Raw genomic sequence first — 16,154 nt, forward strand, 5'->3', positions numbered from 1 at the left:
CTCCCCCAACACACACACACGCTCATGCCACGGTGCCTCCAAAACCACACACCCCCGTACCCTCAATCCCTCATACCCCCCAGAGCCACATACCCCCCCCCCACACACACATACACAGCCCAAAACTCCCAATGCCCATTGTTCCCATAGGAGATGGGGCTCTGTTTGTCAGGCTGTCTGCTGGGGGGGGGGGCTGTCTGCTGGGGGGGGGGCAGTCTACTGAGAAGGTGGGGGGGGGGTGCCAGGCAAGGGTCTGGGCACGGCTCCGCTCCTACCCTCTCCCTCCCTGGCTCAGACAATGCCTCGACCCGGGGGGATGGCTGTCGCCACTGTTTACAGCGAGCGTGCGCTTGTGCAACCGTGTGTCTGTGTGCTTGTGCAACCGTGTGTCTGTGTGCTTGTGCAACCGTGTGTCTGTGTGCGTGTGCAACCGTGTGTCTGTGTGCTTGTGCAACCGTGTGTCTGTGTGCTTGTGCAACCGTGTGTCTGTGTGCTTGTGCAACCGTGTGTCTGTGTGCGTGTGCAACCGTGTGTCTGTGTGCTTGTGCAACCGTGTGTCTGCGTGCGCTTGTGCAACCGTGTGTCTGTGTGCTTGTGCAACCGTGTGTCTGTGTGCTTGTGCAACCGTGTGTCTGTGTGCGTGTGCAACCGTGTGTCTGTGTGCTTGTGCAACCGTGTGTCTGTGTGCTTGTGCAACCGTGTGTCTGTGTGCGTGTGTAACCGTGTGTGCGTGTGTAACCGTGTGTCTGTGTGCGTGTGTAACGGTGTGTCTGTGTGCGTGTGTAACCGCGTGTGCGTGTGTAACCGTGTGTCTGTGTGCGTGTGTAACCGTGTGTCTGTGTGCGTGTGTAACCGTGTGTCTGTGTGCGTGTGTAACCGTGTGTCTGTGTGCGTGTGTAACCGTGTGTCTGTGTGCGTGTGTAGCTGTGTGTCGGTGTGCATATGTAACTGTGTCGATGTGCGTTTGTAACTGTGTGTATGTACGTGTGTGAAGCGGTATGTCTGTGTGCGAGTGTAACTGTGTGACGGTGTGCGTGTGTAACGGTGTGTGTGCGTCGGGTCTTCTCGGCCATAGTTATGCCTTCCGTTCTCTATGCTTGAGAAACATGGATCCCCCAAATATAAACATTCAGGCTGGCCTGCCTACAATCCATCTTGGATTTAACCAGTCTGGATTGCTTGAAGAGCTCACAAATCCTTGAAAGATCTGGACACAGTCCCATCGGTGAGCTCCTCCAGCAGACAATGCTGCATTGGCTGGGTCTTGTAGCTCGCATGCCAAGTCACCGCATGCCAAAACAGCTTTTGTTCGGCCGGATAGAGGGGGCTAAACGGGCGCAGCAAAGGCTAGAGAAGAGATGGAATTATATGGTATGAGAGGACTTGCAATGACTAGTACCAGCGGTGTCAAGATCGGCCTCTGTGGAGGAGGCTCGTGAAGGATGCTATTGGGAAGTTGGAGGCAGTCGCCCTCTAAAGGAGGGCAGAGGAGTGATGTTCACAACAACGAGCGGAGCGCCGGGCAGATAAGAAACACAGCAAGTTGGCACAGCATGGGGCACAGGTGGTGCTTTTGCCAGTGATCTCAGTCAGTTAATCCATGGAACCTGAGTCTGTGCCGTGACCTCCTGCCAGCGGGCGTTCCATACTTTACATGGCCTTAAAGTGCACATAGCCTGGCACAAGCGCCGTGGTGACGTCTACGCCACTTAGTGGCAAATATGCGGTTGTTGCCGCTGCTGCTGCTGGTGTGTGCGCGTGAGCAGGCAGCCTCCAACAGCCGAGGCGGAACTCCTCGATGGCGCGGATTCACTCCATGACGATCGAGGCTCCCATAACCAAGGTAGCGCAGCTCCTCGTCCTCACCTCGTCCTCACCTCATTGCACTTGCCACATCATCACACTGTCACCTCCCTCCCTTACAGGTAACACGCCATGGCCCTGAGCCTAACCCTGGTCATGACCTTAACTTTTACTCTACCCATTGACCCTGACGTTGACCTACGCTGGCTCTCCTCTCCATATGGCCAATGTAATTATACCTCTCCAACCCTCTAACATTCGCCATCGCCCTGAGCCTGACCTTGCTCCCCTGGCTCTGAACGATCATTAGCCATAGCCCCAACCCCTGACCCCAGGTCTGACCCGTGCCCGAACACTGCCTCCAACCCTAAACCTGACCCTGCCGCTGACCCCCCCCCCCCCCGCCGCAGGTCATTAACATAATTAATGCGGCCCAGGAGAGCAGCCCGGGCTCGGTGGCCGAGGCCCTGGACCGGGTGCTGGAGATCCTGCGCAGCGCGGAGCTCTACTCCCCACAGCTCGCGGACGCGGCGCCAAACCCCCACACCGACCCGCACACCAGCGACCTGCTCGGGGGACTCGTCACGGTACCTCGCACGCACACACACGCACACACACGCACATGCACACACACACACGCACACACACACACGCACATGCACACACACGCACACACACGCACATGCACACACATACACGCACACACACGCGCACACACACGCACACACGCACACACGCACACACACGCACATGCACACACACGCACACACACACACGCACATGCACACACACGCACACACACGCACACACACGCGCACACACACACACGCACATGCACACACACACACACACGCACATGCACATGCACACACGCGCACACGCACACACGCACGTGTGCACGGACCAGCGGTGGGTGCTACCGTGCTGTGCGACTGACCCCGTTGACCCCACTGACCGGCGACCGTGTGCCCTGTGCCCACAGGACGGACTCCGCAGGCTCTCGGGGAACGAGGTCATCCTCAACAAGAGTACGAGCACGCAGTCACGGGGTACACAGGGAACGAGGGCAGGAGGGCACGGGACTATGGAGCATGGGCGTAAACGACACTGAGATAACGGGGGCACGGGCTGTGGGGTTTGGAGAACACGGGGAAGACGGCGTGATGCATGGGGTCATGGGGTCATGGGGCATTGGGAAAAGATAACGGGGATGCAGTCATCTGTCCGACACCACTCTGTGCATGCATACACAAAGCACGTGCACGTATTTGTATATAAGTGGTGGGGAGTGGTAGCGTAGCAGTTAGCGCGCTGCGCGACGAACCCAACAACCCGAGTTCGATACCCGATTATTTGAACCGATTGTGGTCCTCCCCTAGGTCGACTCAGCCTCAAATGAGTACCTGGTGCGGTGTGTAAACATCACCCCTGGGGAGACAAAGACGGCCGGGCGTGGTGGTGGCCACCCATACCCTCGTGTGCTGTGCCGGCCTTCATAGGTGCTCGCAAACAGCACTCGCCCCAACAGTCTGTTCAGGCTATACGGGGGATCTTTGTGTTGTTTGTATAAGTGGGGAGGGGTGGTGGAGTGGTTAATACACTGCGCGATGAACCCTGCGACCCCCTCACGGCCAACAGCGGCCAGGTGAACTGGCCACACCACCGTCTCGCGCTCCATTGCGGCCTTCATAGGTGCTCGCTAGCAGCACTCGCCCATACGGTTGGTTTGCTTCGTGCCCTCGACCAAAGCAGGAGGCGAGAGAAGCCACAGAGACGCACGAGGCCGCATCGCCTCTCGTTCGAGAGCGACTGCCAATGCCCGCTCCTCTGTCTTTGCTCCGCATGCCTACGGCGCGTGTGCGTGCGCCTGGCGCAGGCTCCAGCCAGCACGTGGCCCCCGCGCTGGCGCTGACCGCGTGCCTGGGCGACGCGCCGCCCTGCGTGGCGTTCATCCTCGACGCGGAGGAGACCTGGGACTTCGACATCTTTGAGCTCGAGAGCAGCACGCACAAGAGGCACCGCGCACACCGCACCACGCACACCGCACCGCGCACACCGCACCGCGCACACCGCACCGCGCACACCGCACCGCGCACACCGCACCGCGCACACCGCCCCGCGCACACCGCGCTGAACGCGCCGCCCGAACCGCCCCGCACTGACTGCACCACACCACGCCCACCAGGTCCCCTCGGTGCCGGGGCCCATTCCTTCAGCCCTTGCACCGGGGTGCGTGGCGCCCATCGTGCCATGCGGCACAGCGGTGTGCTGCAGCACGGTGGTGTCACTATTGTGGTGGTGTCACTACTGTGGTGCCACTACTGTGGTGGTGTCACTACTGTGGTGGTGTCACTACTGTGGTGGTGTCACTACTGTGGTGGTGTCACTACTGTGGTGTCACTACTGTGGTGGTGTCACTACTGTGGTGGTGTCACTACTGTGGTGTTACTACTGTGGTGGTGTCACTACTGTGGTGGTGTCACTACTGTGGTGCCACTACTGTGGTGGTGTCACTACTGTGGTGGTGTCACTACTGTGGTGCCACTACTGTGGTGGTGTCACTACTGTGGTGTCACTACTGTGGTGGTGTCACTACTGTGGTGGTGTCACTACTGTGGTGGTGTCACTACTGTGGTGCCACTACTGTGGTGGTGTCACTACTGTGGTGTCACTACTGTGGTGGTGTCACTACTGTGGTGTCACTACTGTGGTGGTGTCACTACTGTGGTGGTGTCACTACTGTGATGGTGTCACTACTGTGGTGTCACTACTGTGATGGTGTCACTACTGTGGTGGTGTCACTACTGTGGTGCCACTACTGTGGTGGTGTCACTACTGTGGTGGTGTCACTACTGTGGTGCCACTACTGTGGTGGTGTCACTACTGTGGTGGTGTCACTACTGTGGTGGTGTCACTACTGTGGTGTCACTACTGTGATGGTGTCACTACTGTGGTGGTGTCACAACTGTGGTGCCACTACTGTGGTGGTGTCACTACTGTGGTGTCACTACTGTGGTGGTGTCACTACTGTGGTGGTGTCACTACTGTGGTGGTGTCACTACTGTGGTGGTGTCACTACTGTGGTGCCACTACTGTGGTGGTGTCACTACTGTGGTGTCACTACTGTGGTGGTGTCACTACTGTGGTGGTGTCACTACTGTGGTGGTGTCACTACTGTGGTGGTGTCACTACTGTGGTGCCACTACTGTGGTGGTGTCACTACTGTGGTGTCACTACTGTGGTGGTGTCACTACTGTGGTGGTGTCACTACTGTGGTGTTACTACTGTGGTGGTGTCACTACTGTGGTGGTGTCACTACTGTGGTGCCACTACTGTGGTGGTGTCACTACTGTGGTGGTGTCACTACTGTGGTGCCACTACTGTGGTGGTGTCACTACTGTGGTGTCACTACTGTGGTGGTGTCACTACTGTGGTGGTGTCACTACTGTGGTGGTGTCACTACTGTGGTGCCACTACTGTGGTGGTGTCACTACTGTGGTGTCACTACTGTGGTGGTGTCACTACTGTGGTGTCACTACTGTGGTGGTGTCACTACTGTGGTGGTGTCACTACTGTGATGGTGTCACTACTGTGGTGTCACTACTGTGATGGTGTCACTACTGTGGTGGTGTCACTACTGTGGTGCCACTACTGTGGTGGTGTCACTACTGTGGTGGTGTCACTACTGTGGTGCCACTACTGTGGTGGTGTCACTACTGTGGTGGTGTCACTACTGTGGTGGTGTCACTACTGTGGTGTCACTACTGTGATGGTGTCACTACTGTGGTGGTGTCACAACTGTGGTGCCACTACTGTGGTGGTGTCACTACTGTGGTGTCACTACTGTGGTGGTGTCACTACTGTGGTGGTGTCACTACTGTGGTGTCACTACTGTGATGGTGTCACTACTGTGGTGGTGTCACAACTGTGGTGCCACTACTGTGGTGGTGTCACTACTGTGGTGTCACTACTGTGGTGGTGTCACTACTGTGGTGGTGTCACTACTGTGGTGGTGTCACTACTGTGGTGCCACTACTGTGGTGGTGTCACTACTGTGGTGTCACTACTGTGGTGGTGTCACTACTGTGGTGCCACTACTGTGGTGGTGTCACTACTGTGGTGGTGTCACTACTGTGGTGGTGTCACTACTGTGGTGGTGTCACTACTGTGGTGCCACTACTGTGGTGGTGTCACTACTGTGGTGTCACTACTGTGGTGGTGTCACTACTGTGGTGTCACTACTGTGGTGGTGTCACTACTGTGGTGTCACTACTGTGGTGGTGTCACTACTGTGGTGGTGTCACTACTGTGGTGTCACTACTGTGGTGGTGTCACTACTGTGGTGCCACTCCTGTGGTGGTGTCACTACTGTGGTGGTGTCACTACTGTGGTGCCACTACTGTGGTGGTGTCACTACTGTGGTGTCACTACTGTGGTGGTGTCACTACTGTGGTGGTGTCACTACTGTGGTGGTGTCACTACTGTGGTGCCACTACTGTGGTGGTGTCACTACTGTGGTGTCACTACTGTGGTGGTGTCACTACTGTGGTGGTGTCACTACTGTGGTGGTGTCACTACTGTGGTGTCACTACTGTGGTGGTGTCACTACTGTGGTGCCACTACTGTGGTGGTGCCACTACTGTGGTGTCACTACTGTGGTGGTGTCACTACTGTGATGGTGTCACTACTGTGGTGTCACTACTGTGGTGGTGTCACTACTGTGATGGTGTCACTACTGTGGTGTCACTACTGTGGTGGTGTCACTACTGTGGTGGTGTCACTACTGTGGTGTCACTACTGTGGTGGTGTCACTACTGTGGTGTCACTACTGTGGTGGTGTCACTACTGTGGTGGTGTCACTACTGTGGTGCCACTCCTGTGGTGGTGTCACTACTGTGGTGGTGTCACTACTGTGGTGCCACTACTGTGGTGGTGTCACTACTGTGGTGTCACTACTGTGGTGGTGTCACTACTGTGGTGGTGTCACTACTGTGGTGGTGTCACTACTGTGGTGCCACTACTGTGGTGGTGTCACTACTGTGGTGTCACTACTGTGGTGGTGTCACTACTGTGGTGGTGTCACTACTGTGGTGGTGTCACTACTGTGGTGTCACTACTGTGGTGGTGTCACTACTGTGGTGCCACTACTGTGGTGGTGCCACTACTGTGGTGTCACTACTGTGGTGGTGTCACTACTGTGATGGTGTCACTACTGTGGTGTCACTACTGTGGTGGTGTCACTACTGTGATGGTGTCACTACTGTGGTGTCACTACTGTGGTGGTGTCACTACTGTGGTGCCACTACTGTGGTGGTGTCACTACTGTGGTGCCACTACTGTGGTGGTGTCACTACTGTGGTGGTGTCACTACTGTGGTGGTGTCACTACTGTGATGGTGTCACTACTGTGGTGTCACTACTGTGGTGGTGTCACTACTGTGGTGTCACTACTGTGGTGCCACTACTGTGGTGGTGTCACTACTGTGGTGGTGTCACTACTGTGGTGCCACTACTGTGGTGGTGTCACTACTGTGGTGTCACTACTGTGGTGGTGTCACTACTGTGGTGGTGTCACTACTGTGGTGTCACTACTGTGGTGGTGTCACTACTGTGGTGGTGTCACTACTGTGGTGGTGTCACTACTGTGGTGGTGTCACTACTGTGGTGTCACTACTGTGATGGTGTCACTACTGTGGTGTCACTACTGTGGTGGTGTCACTACTGTGATGGTGCCACTACTGTGGTGTCACTACTGTGGTGTCATTACTGTGGTGGTGTCACTACTGTGGTGGTGTCACTACTGTGGTGTCACTACTGTGGTGGTGTCACTACTGTGGTGGTGTCACTACTGTGGTGTCACTACTGTGGTGTCACTACTGTGGTGGTGTCACTACTGTGGTGGTGTCACTACTGTGGTGTCACTACTGTGGTGCCACTACTGTGGTGTCACTACTGTGGTGTCACTACTGTGGTGGTGTCACTACTGTGGTGTCACTACTGTGGTGCCACTACTGTGGTGGTGTCACTACTGTGGTGGTGTCACTACTGTGGTGGTGTCACTACTGTGGTGTCACTACTGTGGTGGTGTCACTACTGTGGTGGTGTCACTACTGTGGTGGTGTCACTACTGTGGTGTCACTACTGTGGTGTCACTACTGTGGTACCACTACTGTGGTGGTGTCACTACTGTGGTGGTGTCACTACTGTGGTGTCACTACTGTGGTGGTGTCACTACTGTGGTGGTGTCACTACTGTGGTGTCACTACTGTGGTGCCACTACTGTGGTGGTGTCACTACTGTGGTGGTGTCACTACTGTGGTGGTGTCACTACTGTGGTGTCACTACTGTGGTGTCACTACTGTGGTGTCACTACTGTGGTGGTGTCACTACTGTGGTGGTGTCACTACTGTGGTGGTGTCACTACTGTGGTGGTGTCACTACTGTGGTGGTGTCACTACTGTGGTGGTGTCACTACTGTGGTGGTGTCACTACTGTGGTGTCACTACTGTGGTGCCACTACTGTGGTGTCACTACTGTGGTGTCACTACTGTGGTGGTGTCACTACTGTGGTGGTGTCACTACTGTGGTGGTGTCACTACTGTGGTGTCACTACTGTGGTGGTGTCACTACTGTGGTGGTGTCACTACTGTGGTGGTGTCACTACTGTGGTGTCACTACTGTGGTGCCACTACTGTGGTGCCACTACTGTGATGGTGTCACTACTGTGGTGGTGTCACTACTGTGGTGGTGTCACTACTGTGGTGTCACTACTGTGGTGGTGTCACTACTGTGGTGGTGTCACTACTGTGGTGTCACTACTCTGGTGGTGTTACTACTGTGGTGGTGTCACTACTGTGGTGTCACTACTGTGGTGGTGTCACTTCTGTGGTGGTGTCACTACTGTGGTGGTGTCACTACTGTGGTGTCACTACTGTGGTGTCACTACTGTGGTGGTGTCACTACTGTGGTGGTGTCACTACTGTGGTGATGTCACTACTGTGGTGGTGTCACTACTGTGGTGGTGCCACTACTGTGGTGTCACTACTGTGGTGTCACTACTGTGGTGGTGTCACTACTGTGGTGTCACTACTGTGGTGGTGTCACTACTGTGGTGGTGTCACTACTGTGGTGTCACTACTGTGGTGGTGTCACTACTGTGGTGGTGTCACTACTGTGGTGTCACTACTGTGGTGGTGTCACTACTGTGGTGTCACTACTGTGGTGGTGTCACTACTGTGGTGCCACTACTGTGATGGTGTCACTACTGTGGTGTCACTACTGTGGTGTCACTACTGTGGTGGTGTCACTACTGTGGTGTCACTACTGTGGTGCCACTACTGTGGTGGTGTCACTACTGTGGTGTCACTACTGTGGTGGTGTCACTACTGTGGTGTCACTACTGTGGTGGTGTCACTACTGTGGTGTCACTACTGTGGTGTCACTACTGTGGTGTCACTACTGTGGTGCCACTACTGTGATGGTGTCACTACTGTGGTGCCACTACTGTGGTGTCACTACTGTGGTGGTGCCACTACTGTGGTGGTGTCACTACTGTGGTGCCACTACTGTGGTGCAGGACTGTGCGATTAAACACAATGCTGCAATTGGCCGCGACGGTGCCCCACGGGATTTACGCAAAGGCAGGAGGATTGGAGTAGCCTCCTTGCCCATCTCCTGCTTATGCACAACCGGGCCGCACACACGCGCGTGTGTGTGTGTGCGTGTCAATGTGTCTTACAAGGTCCTACAGAACACGCCTATTTCAACAGCACAAGCATGTGTGTCCGCACCTGTACGTGTCTGTGTCCTTATGCATGTCCCCGTGAGCGTGTGTCCCCGTGAGGTGTGTCTGTACGTGTATGTGAATGCAGTTCGTCTTTGTTCGTGTGTGTGTGTGCATGCACGCCAGGCCGCTCGTGTACCTGGGCCTCAAGGTGTTTGCGCGCTTTGGGGTTTGCGACTTCCTCGGCTGCTCGGAGGCGACGCTGCGCGCCTGGCTGTCCCTCATCGAGGCCAACTACCACTCGAGCAACTCGTACCACAACTCCACGCACGCCGCCGACGTGCTGCACGCCACCGCGTACTTCCTGCGCAAAGAGCGGGTCAAGGTATCCCTAACTACCACCTAACTACCACCTAACTCCCACCTAACTACCACCTAACTACCACCTAACTATCACCTAACTACCACTCGAGTAACTCGCACCACAACTCCACGCACGCTGCCGATGGGCTGCACGCCACCGCGTACTTCCTGCGCCCAAGTGGGTGAAGGTGCGCAGGGACATGGAGGCACACGGAGACAAGGAGACGCGCACATGACCCACACACACACGCCAGCACGCGGATAGATGTGCGTGCATGAAGGTACTCATACCACCGCCAACATCATCGTCGCCACATTTGGGCCGTTTGTCGGAGGTGCATTGCAGATCGAGGGACGCATCGCATGCTGGTAGTGTGAGATTGCGAGGCCAGGCTGGGGAGGGCGATGGGCCTCCCGTGGCGAGGGTGGGGGAGGCCGTGGGGGGGGGGGCGGGGGGGAGCTGCGCTGGGCTGGGTCACAATAACAGGATGCAGCTCTTACGCAGGAGCGACCGTCAGGGCCTCCGCCCCACGGCGGAGGCGCTAGCGACCGCCCCCCACATGCGCAGGAAGTCACCTCATGGCTGTTTCGAGCGGTGTTGCCATGGCGCCGTGATGCCTCCACGCGAGGAGGAGTAGGCTGGGGGAGGAGGAGGAGGTCGTGCGGATGGTGAACTCCCGCGGCGCGGGCGTTCACAAACACGGGCGTGCAGGCGTCACGGCGACAACACCCCGGGGCCGCGGGGATTCATCAACAAGCCCGCGTCTCGCTCTTCAAGCCGTCCACAATGAGCAGACAATGAGCCGACAATGGACCGGCTCCCCGTTCCCCCCGAACACTCCCACTCGCCATCTCCACTCTTAACTCTCATTGACACTGATGCGACACATTCCGTGATTGAGTTGGTTTGCATTTTCCTGCGGTTGTGCCTTTGGAGTGTACTGAGCATTTTTATGTCTGTTAACATATTGCTTTGGAAAACAAAACCCTGCAAGCAAGGAGCGTGGGTAGGAAGCGTGAGGAGCGTGGGTGAGTTTGCTTCTTTCAGAGTCGCGCTTCGCTGGCACCGAATTCTGCAAGGGGAAGCTTGGGATGCACGTGAGCAGTTGTTGATGCTTCTGTGCGTGTCTACGTGCGTGTCTACGTGCGTGTCCACGTGCGTCTCCCCAGAGCTGCTTGGACCAGGCAGACGAGGTGGCGGCGCTCATCGCGGCCACGGTGCACGACGTGGACCACCCGGGGCGCACCAACTCGTTCCTGTGCAACGCGGGCAGCGAGCTGGCGGTGCTCTACAATGACACGGCCGTGCTGGAGAGCCACCACGCGGCGCTCGCCTTCCAGCTGAGCACGCGCGAACGCGCCGCCAACATCTTCCGCAACATGGACAGGTGACGGCGGCGCCGGGCCAGGCGAGGCGCACGGCGAGGCTCCTCCATCGGATTCACGTTTGGTCTCGTTCTGCGTCCCCGTGGCTCCACGGGTGATTGTTGTTGTCGGAGCAGATGTTGGAAGTGCTGCAACTGCTACTGCCGCCTCTTGAAAGAGACGCGGGGCGTGCGAGGAGAGACGCGGGGCGTGTGTGTGTGTGTGTGGCAGGAGCGAGTTCCGCACGCTGCGCCAGGCCATCATCGACATGGTCCTGGCCACGGAGATGACCAAGCACTTCGAGCACGTCAACAAGTTCGTCAACAGTGTCAACAAGATGGCTGCGGCCGGGGGCACGGGGGACTCGGTGTCCCTGGTGGGTGGGCACGCACGCGCGCACACACGAGCACGCGCACACACACGAGCACGCGCACACACACGAGCACGCGCACACACACGAGCACACGCACACACACGAGCACACACACACACACGAGCACACGCGCACACACGAGCACACGCACACACACGAGCACACACACACACACGAGCACACGCACACACACGAGCACACGCACACACACGAGCACACACACACGAGCACACGCGCACACACGAGCACACGCGCACACACGAGCACACACGCACACACGAGCACACGCACACACACGAGCACACGCGCACACACGAGCACACACACACACACGAGCACACGCACACACACGAGCACACGCACACACACGAGCACGCGCACACACACGAGCACACGAACACACACGAGCACACACACACGAGCACACGCGCACACACGAGCACACGCGCACACACGAGCACACGCGCACACACGAGCACACGCGCACACACGAGCACGCGCACACACACGAGCACGCGCACACACACGAGCACACGCACACACACGAGCACACGCACACACACGAGCACACGCGCACACACGAGCACACGCGCACACACGAGCACGCGCACACACACGAGCACGCGCACACACACGAGCACGCGCGCACACACGAGCACACGCGCACACACACACACGAGCACACGCGCACACACGAGCACACGCGCACACACGAGCACACGCGCACACGAGCACACGCACACACGAGCACACGCGCACACACGAGCACACGCACACACACGAGCACACGCGCACACACGAGCACACGCGCACACGCACACACGAGCACATGCACACACGAGCACACGCGCACACACGAGCACACGCACACACACGAGCACACGCACACACGAGCACACGCGCACACACGAGCACGCGCACACACGAGCACACGCACACACACGAGCACACGCACACACGAGCACGCGCGCACACACGAGCACGCGCGCACACACGAGCACGCGCGCACACACGAGCACGCGCGCACACACGAGCACGCGCGCACACACGAGCACGCGCGCACACACGAGCACGCGCGCACACACGAGCACGCGCGCACACACGAGCACGCGCGCACACACGAGCACGCGCGCACACACGAGCACGCGCGCACACACGAGCACGCGCGCACACACGAGCACGCGCGCACACACGAGCACGCGCGCACACACGAGCACGCGCGCACACACGAGCACACGCGCACACACGAGCACACGCGCACACACGAGCACACGCGCACACACGAGCACACGCGCACACACGAGCACACGCGTGTGCGTGTACGAACACGGTGACACACGCGCGCACGCACGCGCACACGCGTGTGCAAAGACAAAGGTCCCCGGTATTGACTTTACACGGCACACGAAGGGATGGGAAGCTCGGACCACGCCTGGTCGCCTTTGTTTCCCTAGTGGCGATGTTTACACGTCGCACCAGGTACTGATTTGAGGCTGAGTCGACCTAGAGGATGCCCCGGACCGCTTCAGATATTGGTCACCGATGTTGTCCATGAGCGCAGAATCGAACTCGGATCGCCGGATTCGTAGCACAGTGCACCCAACCACTGTGCCACTGCTCCGCCCACATCACCAGACCACTCACAGACCACGTGGGCACGCTAGAGACGTGCACGACGCATTGCCAGGCAAGGGCGCTATTTATGACATTAATATTTAGATTGTTTTCCCAGGAAAGCCTCAATGGGCCTCATACTCTTTTTCAGGAGGCTCCTATTTTTCACATCAGGGGGGCGAATTAGACCGTGACTCCAGCACACAATTGCCGACTCTTCTTTGAATTATGTCATGGGATCTTTAACAGCCGCTGTAGAACAGACGGCTTGTAGTTTATACACTCGCATACGGTAAGATGGAACCACGGACCTACGCCGTAAATGACAAACTATGTACCATATATAGTGAAGCAATGTCGTCTGCGCTCCTTCAATTGAGGAGGAGCAGCCAAACTGCACGAACTCGCTCCTGAAGCCCTCGTCGTGGCGAGCGGACCACGGCATGGCATCTCGCGAGTGAACATCGTACTGCTGCCATCCGTACGAGTGGACAGTTCAAGTTGTCTAGCGACCAGGCCAGGAGCCTCATTCGCAAGGGCGGCCTGGGTCAACGACGCCCGTGAGCCGTGTAGACGCACACGCGCATTGGTGACGCGTGTCCCCCCCCCTCTCCCCCAGAATGGGAGCAGCAGCGAGGATGACTCGGGCGGGGGGCCGGGCCCCCCGAGCACCCCCGAGATGCGCCTCCTCGTCAAGCGCATGCTCATCAAGTGCGCCGACGTGTGCAACCCGTGCCGCCCGCTCGCGCTCTGCGTCGAGTGGGCCGGGCGCATCTCGGAGGAGTACTTCGCACAGGCACGCACGTGCGCATACCCACGTGCACATACCCACGTGCGCATACCCACGTGCGCATACCCACGTGCGCATACCCACGTGCGCATACCCACGTGCGCATACCCACGTGCGCATACCCACGTGCGCATACCCACGTGCGCATACCCACGTGCGCATACCCACGTGCGCATACCCACGTGCGCATACCCACGTGCGCATACCCACGTGCGCATACCCACGTGCACATACCCACGTGCACATACGCACATCTGTGGAGATGGTGGTGATGATGGTGGTGGTGATGATAATGGTGGTGGTGGTTTTGGTGATGATGGTGATAATGGTGGTGGTGATGATGGTGATAATGGTGGTGATTATGGTGATTATGGTGGTGATGGTGTGCCCTGCAGACGGACGAGGAGAAGCGGAAGGGGCTGCCTGTGGTGATGCCCGTGTTCGACCGCTGCTCGTGCAGCGTCCCCAAGTCCCAGATCTCATTCATCGACTACTTCATCACCGACATGTTCGACGCGTGGGACGGTGAGACACGGGGGGGAGCGGGGGGCGTGGGGGATCGAGGCGTTGCCAACTCGGCGATTGTCACTAAACTTTCTGCGACGCGAACATCACGCAGATTCACGGGCAATTCCCGGTGGCGTTCGGGATACAGCACGAGTTCACTCCGAAACGCCCTGTTAATCCTCTGGCGTGCGTGCGTGCATTATCCCGCCCCCCACAGCTTACGCGGAGCTGCCGAACCTCATGCAGCACCTGAGCACCAACTACCGCTACTGGAAAGCGCTGGACGACCGCAAGCTCAAGTCACTGCGCCCCCCGCCCGAGCAGTGAGCCGAGCAGGGAGAGCGGCGTGAGGCAGCGGCCGTGGGGATGCTGAGGCCGCCCAGAGGGGTGGACGCGGCGAGCGTTCCTGGGCGAACGCCGCCGCCGCCGAAGGAAGGACCTGGAGTCACTTGAACAAAGCTCGGCAGGCCCAGGCCGCCCTGGGCTGTGGGCAGCACCTACCTCCGTGACATCTTGGGACTGGGCGGAGTTGGGGAGAGGCGCCTTTGGTTTCCCCACGAGCCCCCCACGGCGAGGAGGAAAAGGAGAGGACCCCCGAGGGCGTCCCCCCGGCCCGTGGCCTCCTCTTCCACCACCCCCTCCCCACCGCGTGCCCCCCCCCCCCCCCCTGCATCGCGGCTTCGGTGGCCTCCCCACCGCGTGGCCTCCCCCTGACACCCGTGGAAAGAGGACGAGGGCCCAAGAGGCCATGGGCTGGAGCCCCCCAACGCGCGTATACTGAGCCCAACTTCTCTATAGACTGGAGCACCCTCCGTTTGGATTGGAGTGCCCCCCACCCCAGGTCTGCCATAGATGGGACCTTGTGGGCCAGCTTGAAGTGGGGGGGGGGGGCCATGGCGCGCACGGGCCCAGGAGAAGGGCTCCTCCGCGTCTTAACTTTCACATCGAGGGGGTCTCGGGGAGACACGGGGAGACACGGGGGACCCCAGGAAGAAACAAGGGGCATGGGGACCCTGCTGGGCAGACACGGAGACCCTGAGGAGAACCAGGGACCCTGGGGCATGGGGACCCTGCTGGGAAGACACGGAGACGTTGCTGGAGAGACACAGGGACCCTGGGGGACGGGACTCGTGGGCGTCTCTTTGTACGCACACGGCGAAACACACTGGACTGTAACACGGAATTACGTTGTTGTAGTGTAACGAGATGTTTTGTACACGACGCCCGCGCCGTATTGAAATAAATGATACGAACGCTGTCGGCGGCCCCGTGTGAGTGGCGACACGGGGATCGTCGGGACATCGGTCATTTAAACCAGCAGCAGCAGCCAGTTAGTTATGCCACTAAGTGGCTGCTGCTGCTGCTGGGACACGGGGAACCGTTCGACTTTCCGACCAAGCAGCTTTGTGCATAAAGCTGGCTCGGCTTGTCCTGCACAGCGATTCTCAATATTGATTCAAGTGCTACTGACGGTTGATGTATTGCTGAATGTTGATACCGGTCCAGAGCTTTGCTTGTGTTGACCTGGAGCTGCTGAAATGATGCATTCCCAGAGAGGCCATGTGGCTGACAGGATGTTTTAAACGTGCTTTTACATATACATACAGGTGGAGGGAT

The 16,154-nt window shown here is 58.1% G+C and overlaps 1 protein-coding gene across 3 annotated transcripts in view; it reads left to right on the forward strand.

The window, feature by feature from the left end:
• Positions 1 to 15,812, forward strand: part of PDE8B (phosphodiesterase 8B) — a 41,572-nt gene extending 25,760 nt beyond the window's left edge. For 2 of the 3 annotated variants that reach the window (XM_078855015.1, XM_078855016.1), the window contains exons 13-22: positions 1,767 to 1,843; positions 2,214 to 2,390; positions 2,786 to 2,831; positions 3,680 to 3,818; positions 9,712 to 9,910; positions 11,059 to 11,276; positions 11,485 to 11,629; positions 13,860 to 14,036; positions 14,426 to 14,555; positions 14,755 to 15,812. In XM_078855015.1, coding sequence (XP_078711141.1) covers positions 1,767 to 1,843; positions 2,214 to 2,390; positions 2,786 to 2,831; positions 3,680 to 3,818; positions 9,712 to 9,910; positions 11,059 to 11,276; positions 11,485 to 11,629; positions 13,860 to 14,036; positions 14,426 to 14,555; positions 14,755 to 14,864 — 1,418 coding nt within the window. In that variant the 3' untranslated portion in view covers positions 14,865 to 15,812. Of the gene's footprint in view, positions 1 to 1,766; positions 1,844 to 2,213; positions 2,391 to 2,785; positions 2,832 to 3,679; positions 3,819 to 9,711; positions 9,911 to 11,058; positions 11,277 to 11,484; positions 11,630 to 13,859; positions 14,045 to 14,425; positions 14,556 to 14,754 lie in introns of all 3 variants that reach the window. The other variant, XR_013636488.1, reaches the window with a different exon arrangement.
• The last annotated feature ends 342 nt before the right edge of the window (positions 15,813 to 16,154 follow it).

Source organism: Lampetra fluviatilis, chromosome 3 (genome assembly GCF_964198595.1).
Source record: "Lampetra fluviatilis chromosome 3, kcLamFluv1.1, whole genome shotgun sequence".
Classification (NCBI taxonomy): domain Eukaryota; kingdom Metazoa; phylum Chordata; class Hyperoartia; order Petromyzontiformes; family Petromyzontidae; genus Lampetra; species Lampetra fluviatilis.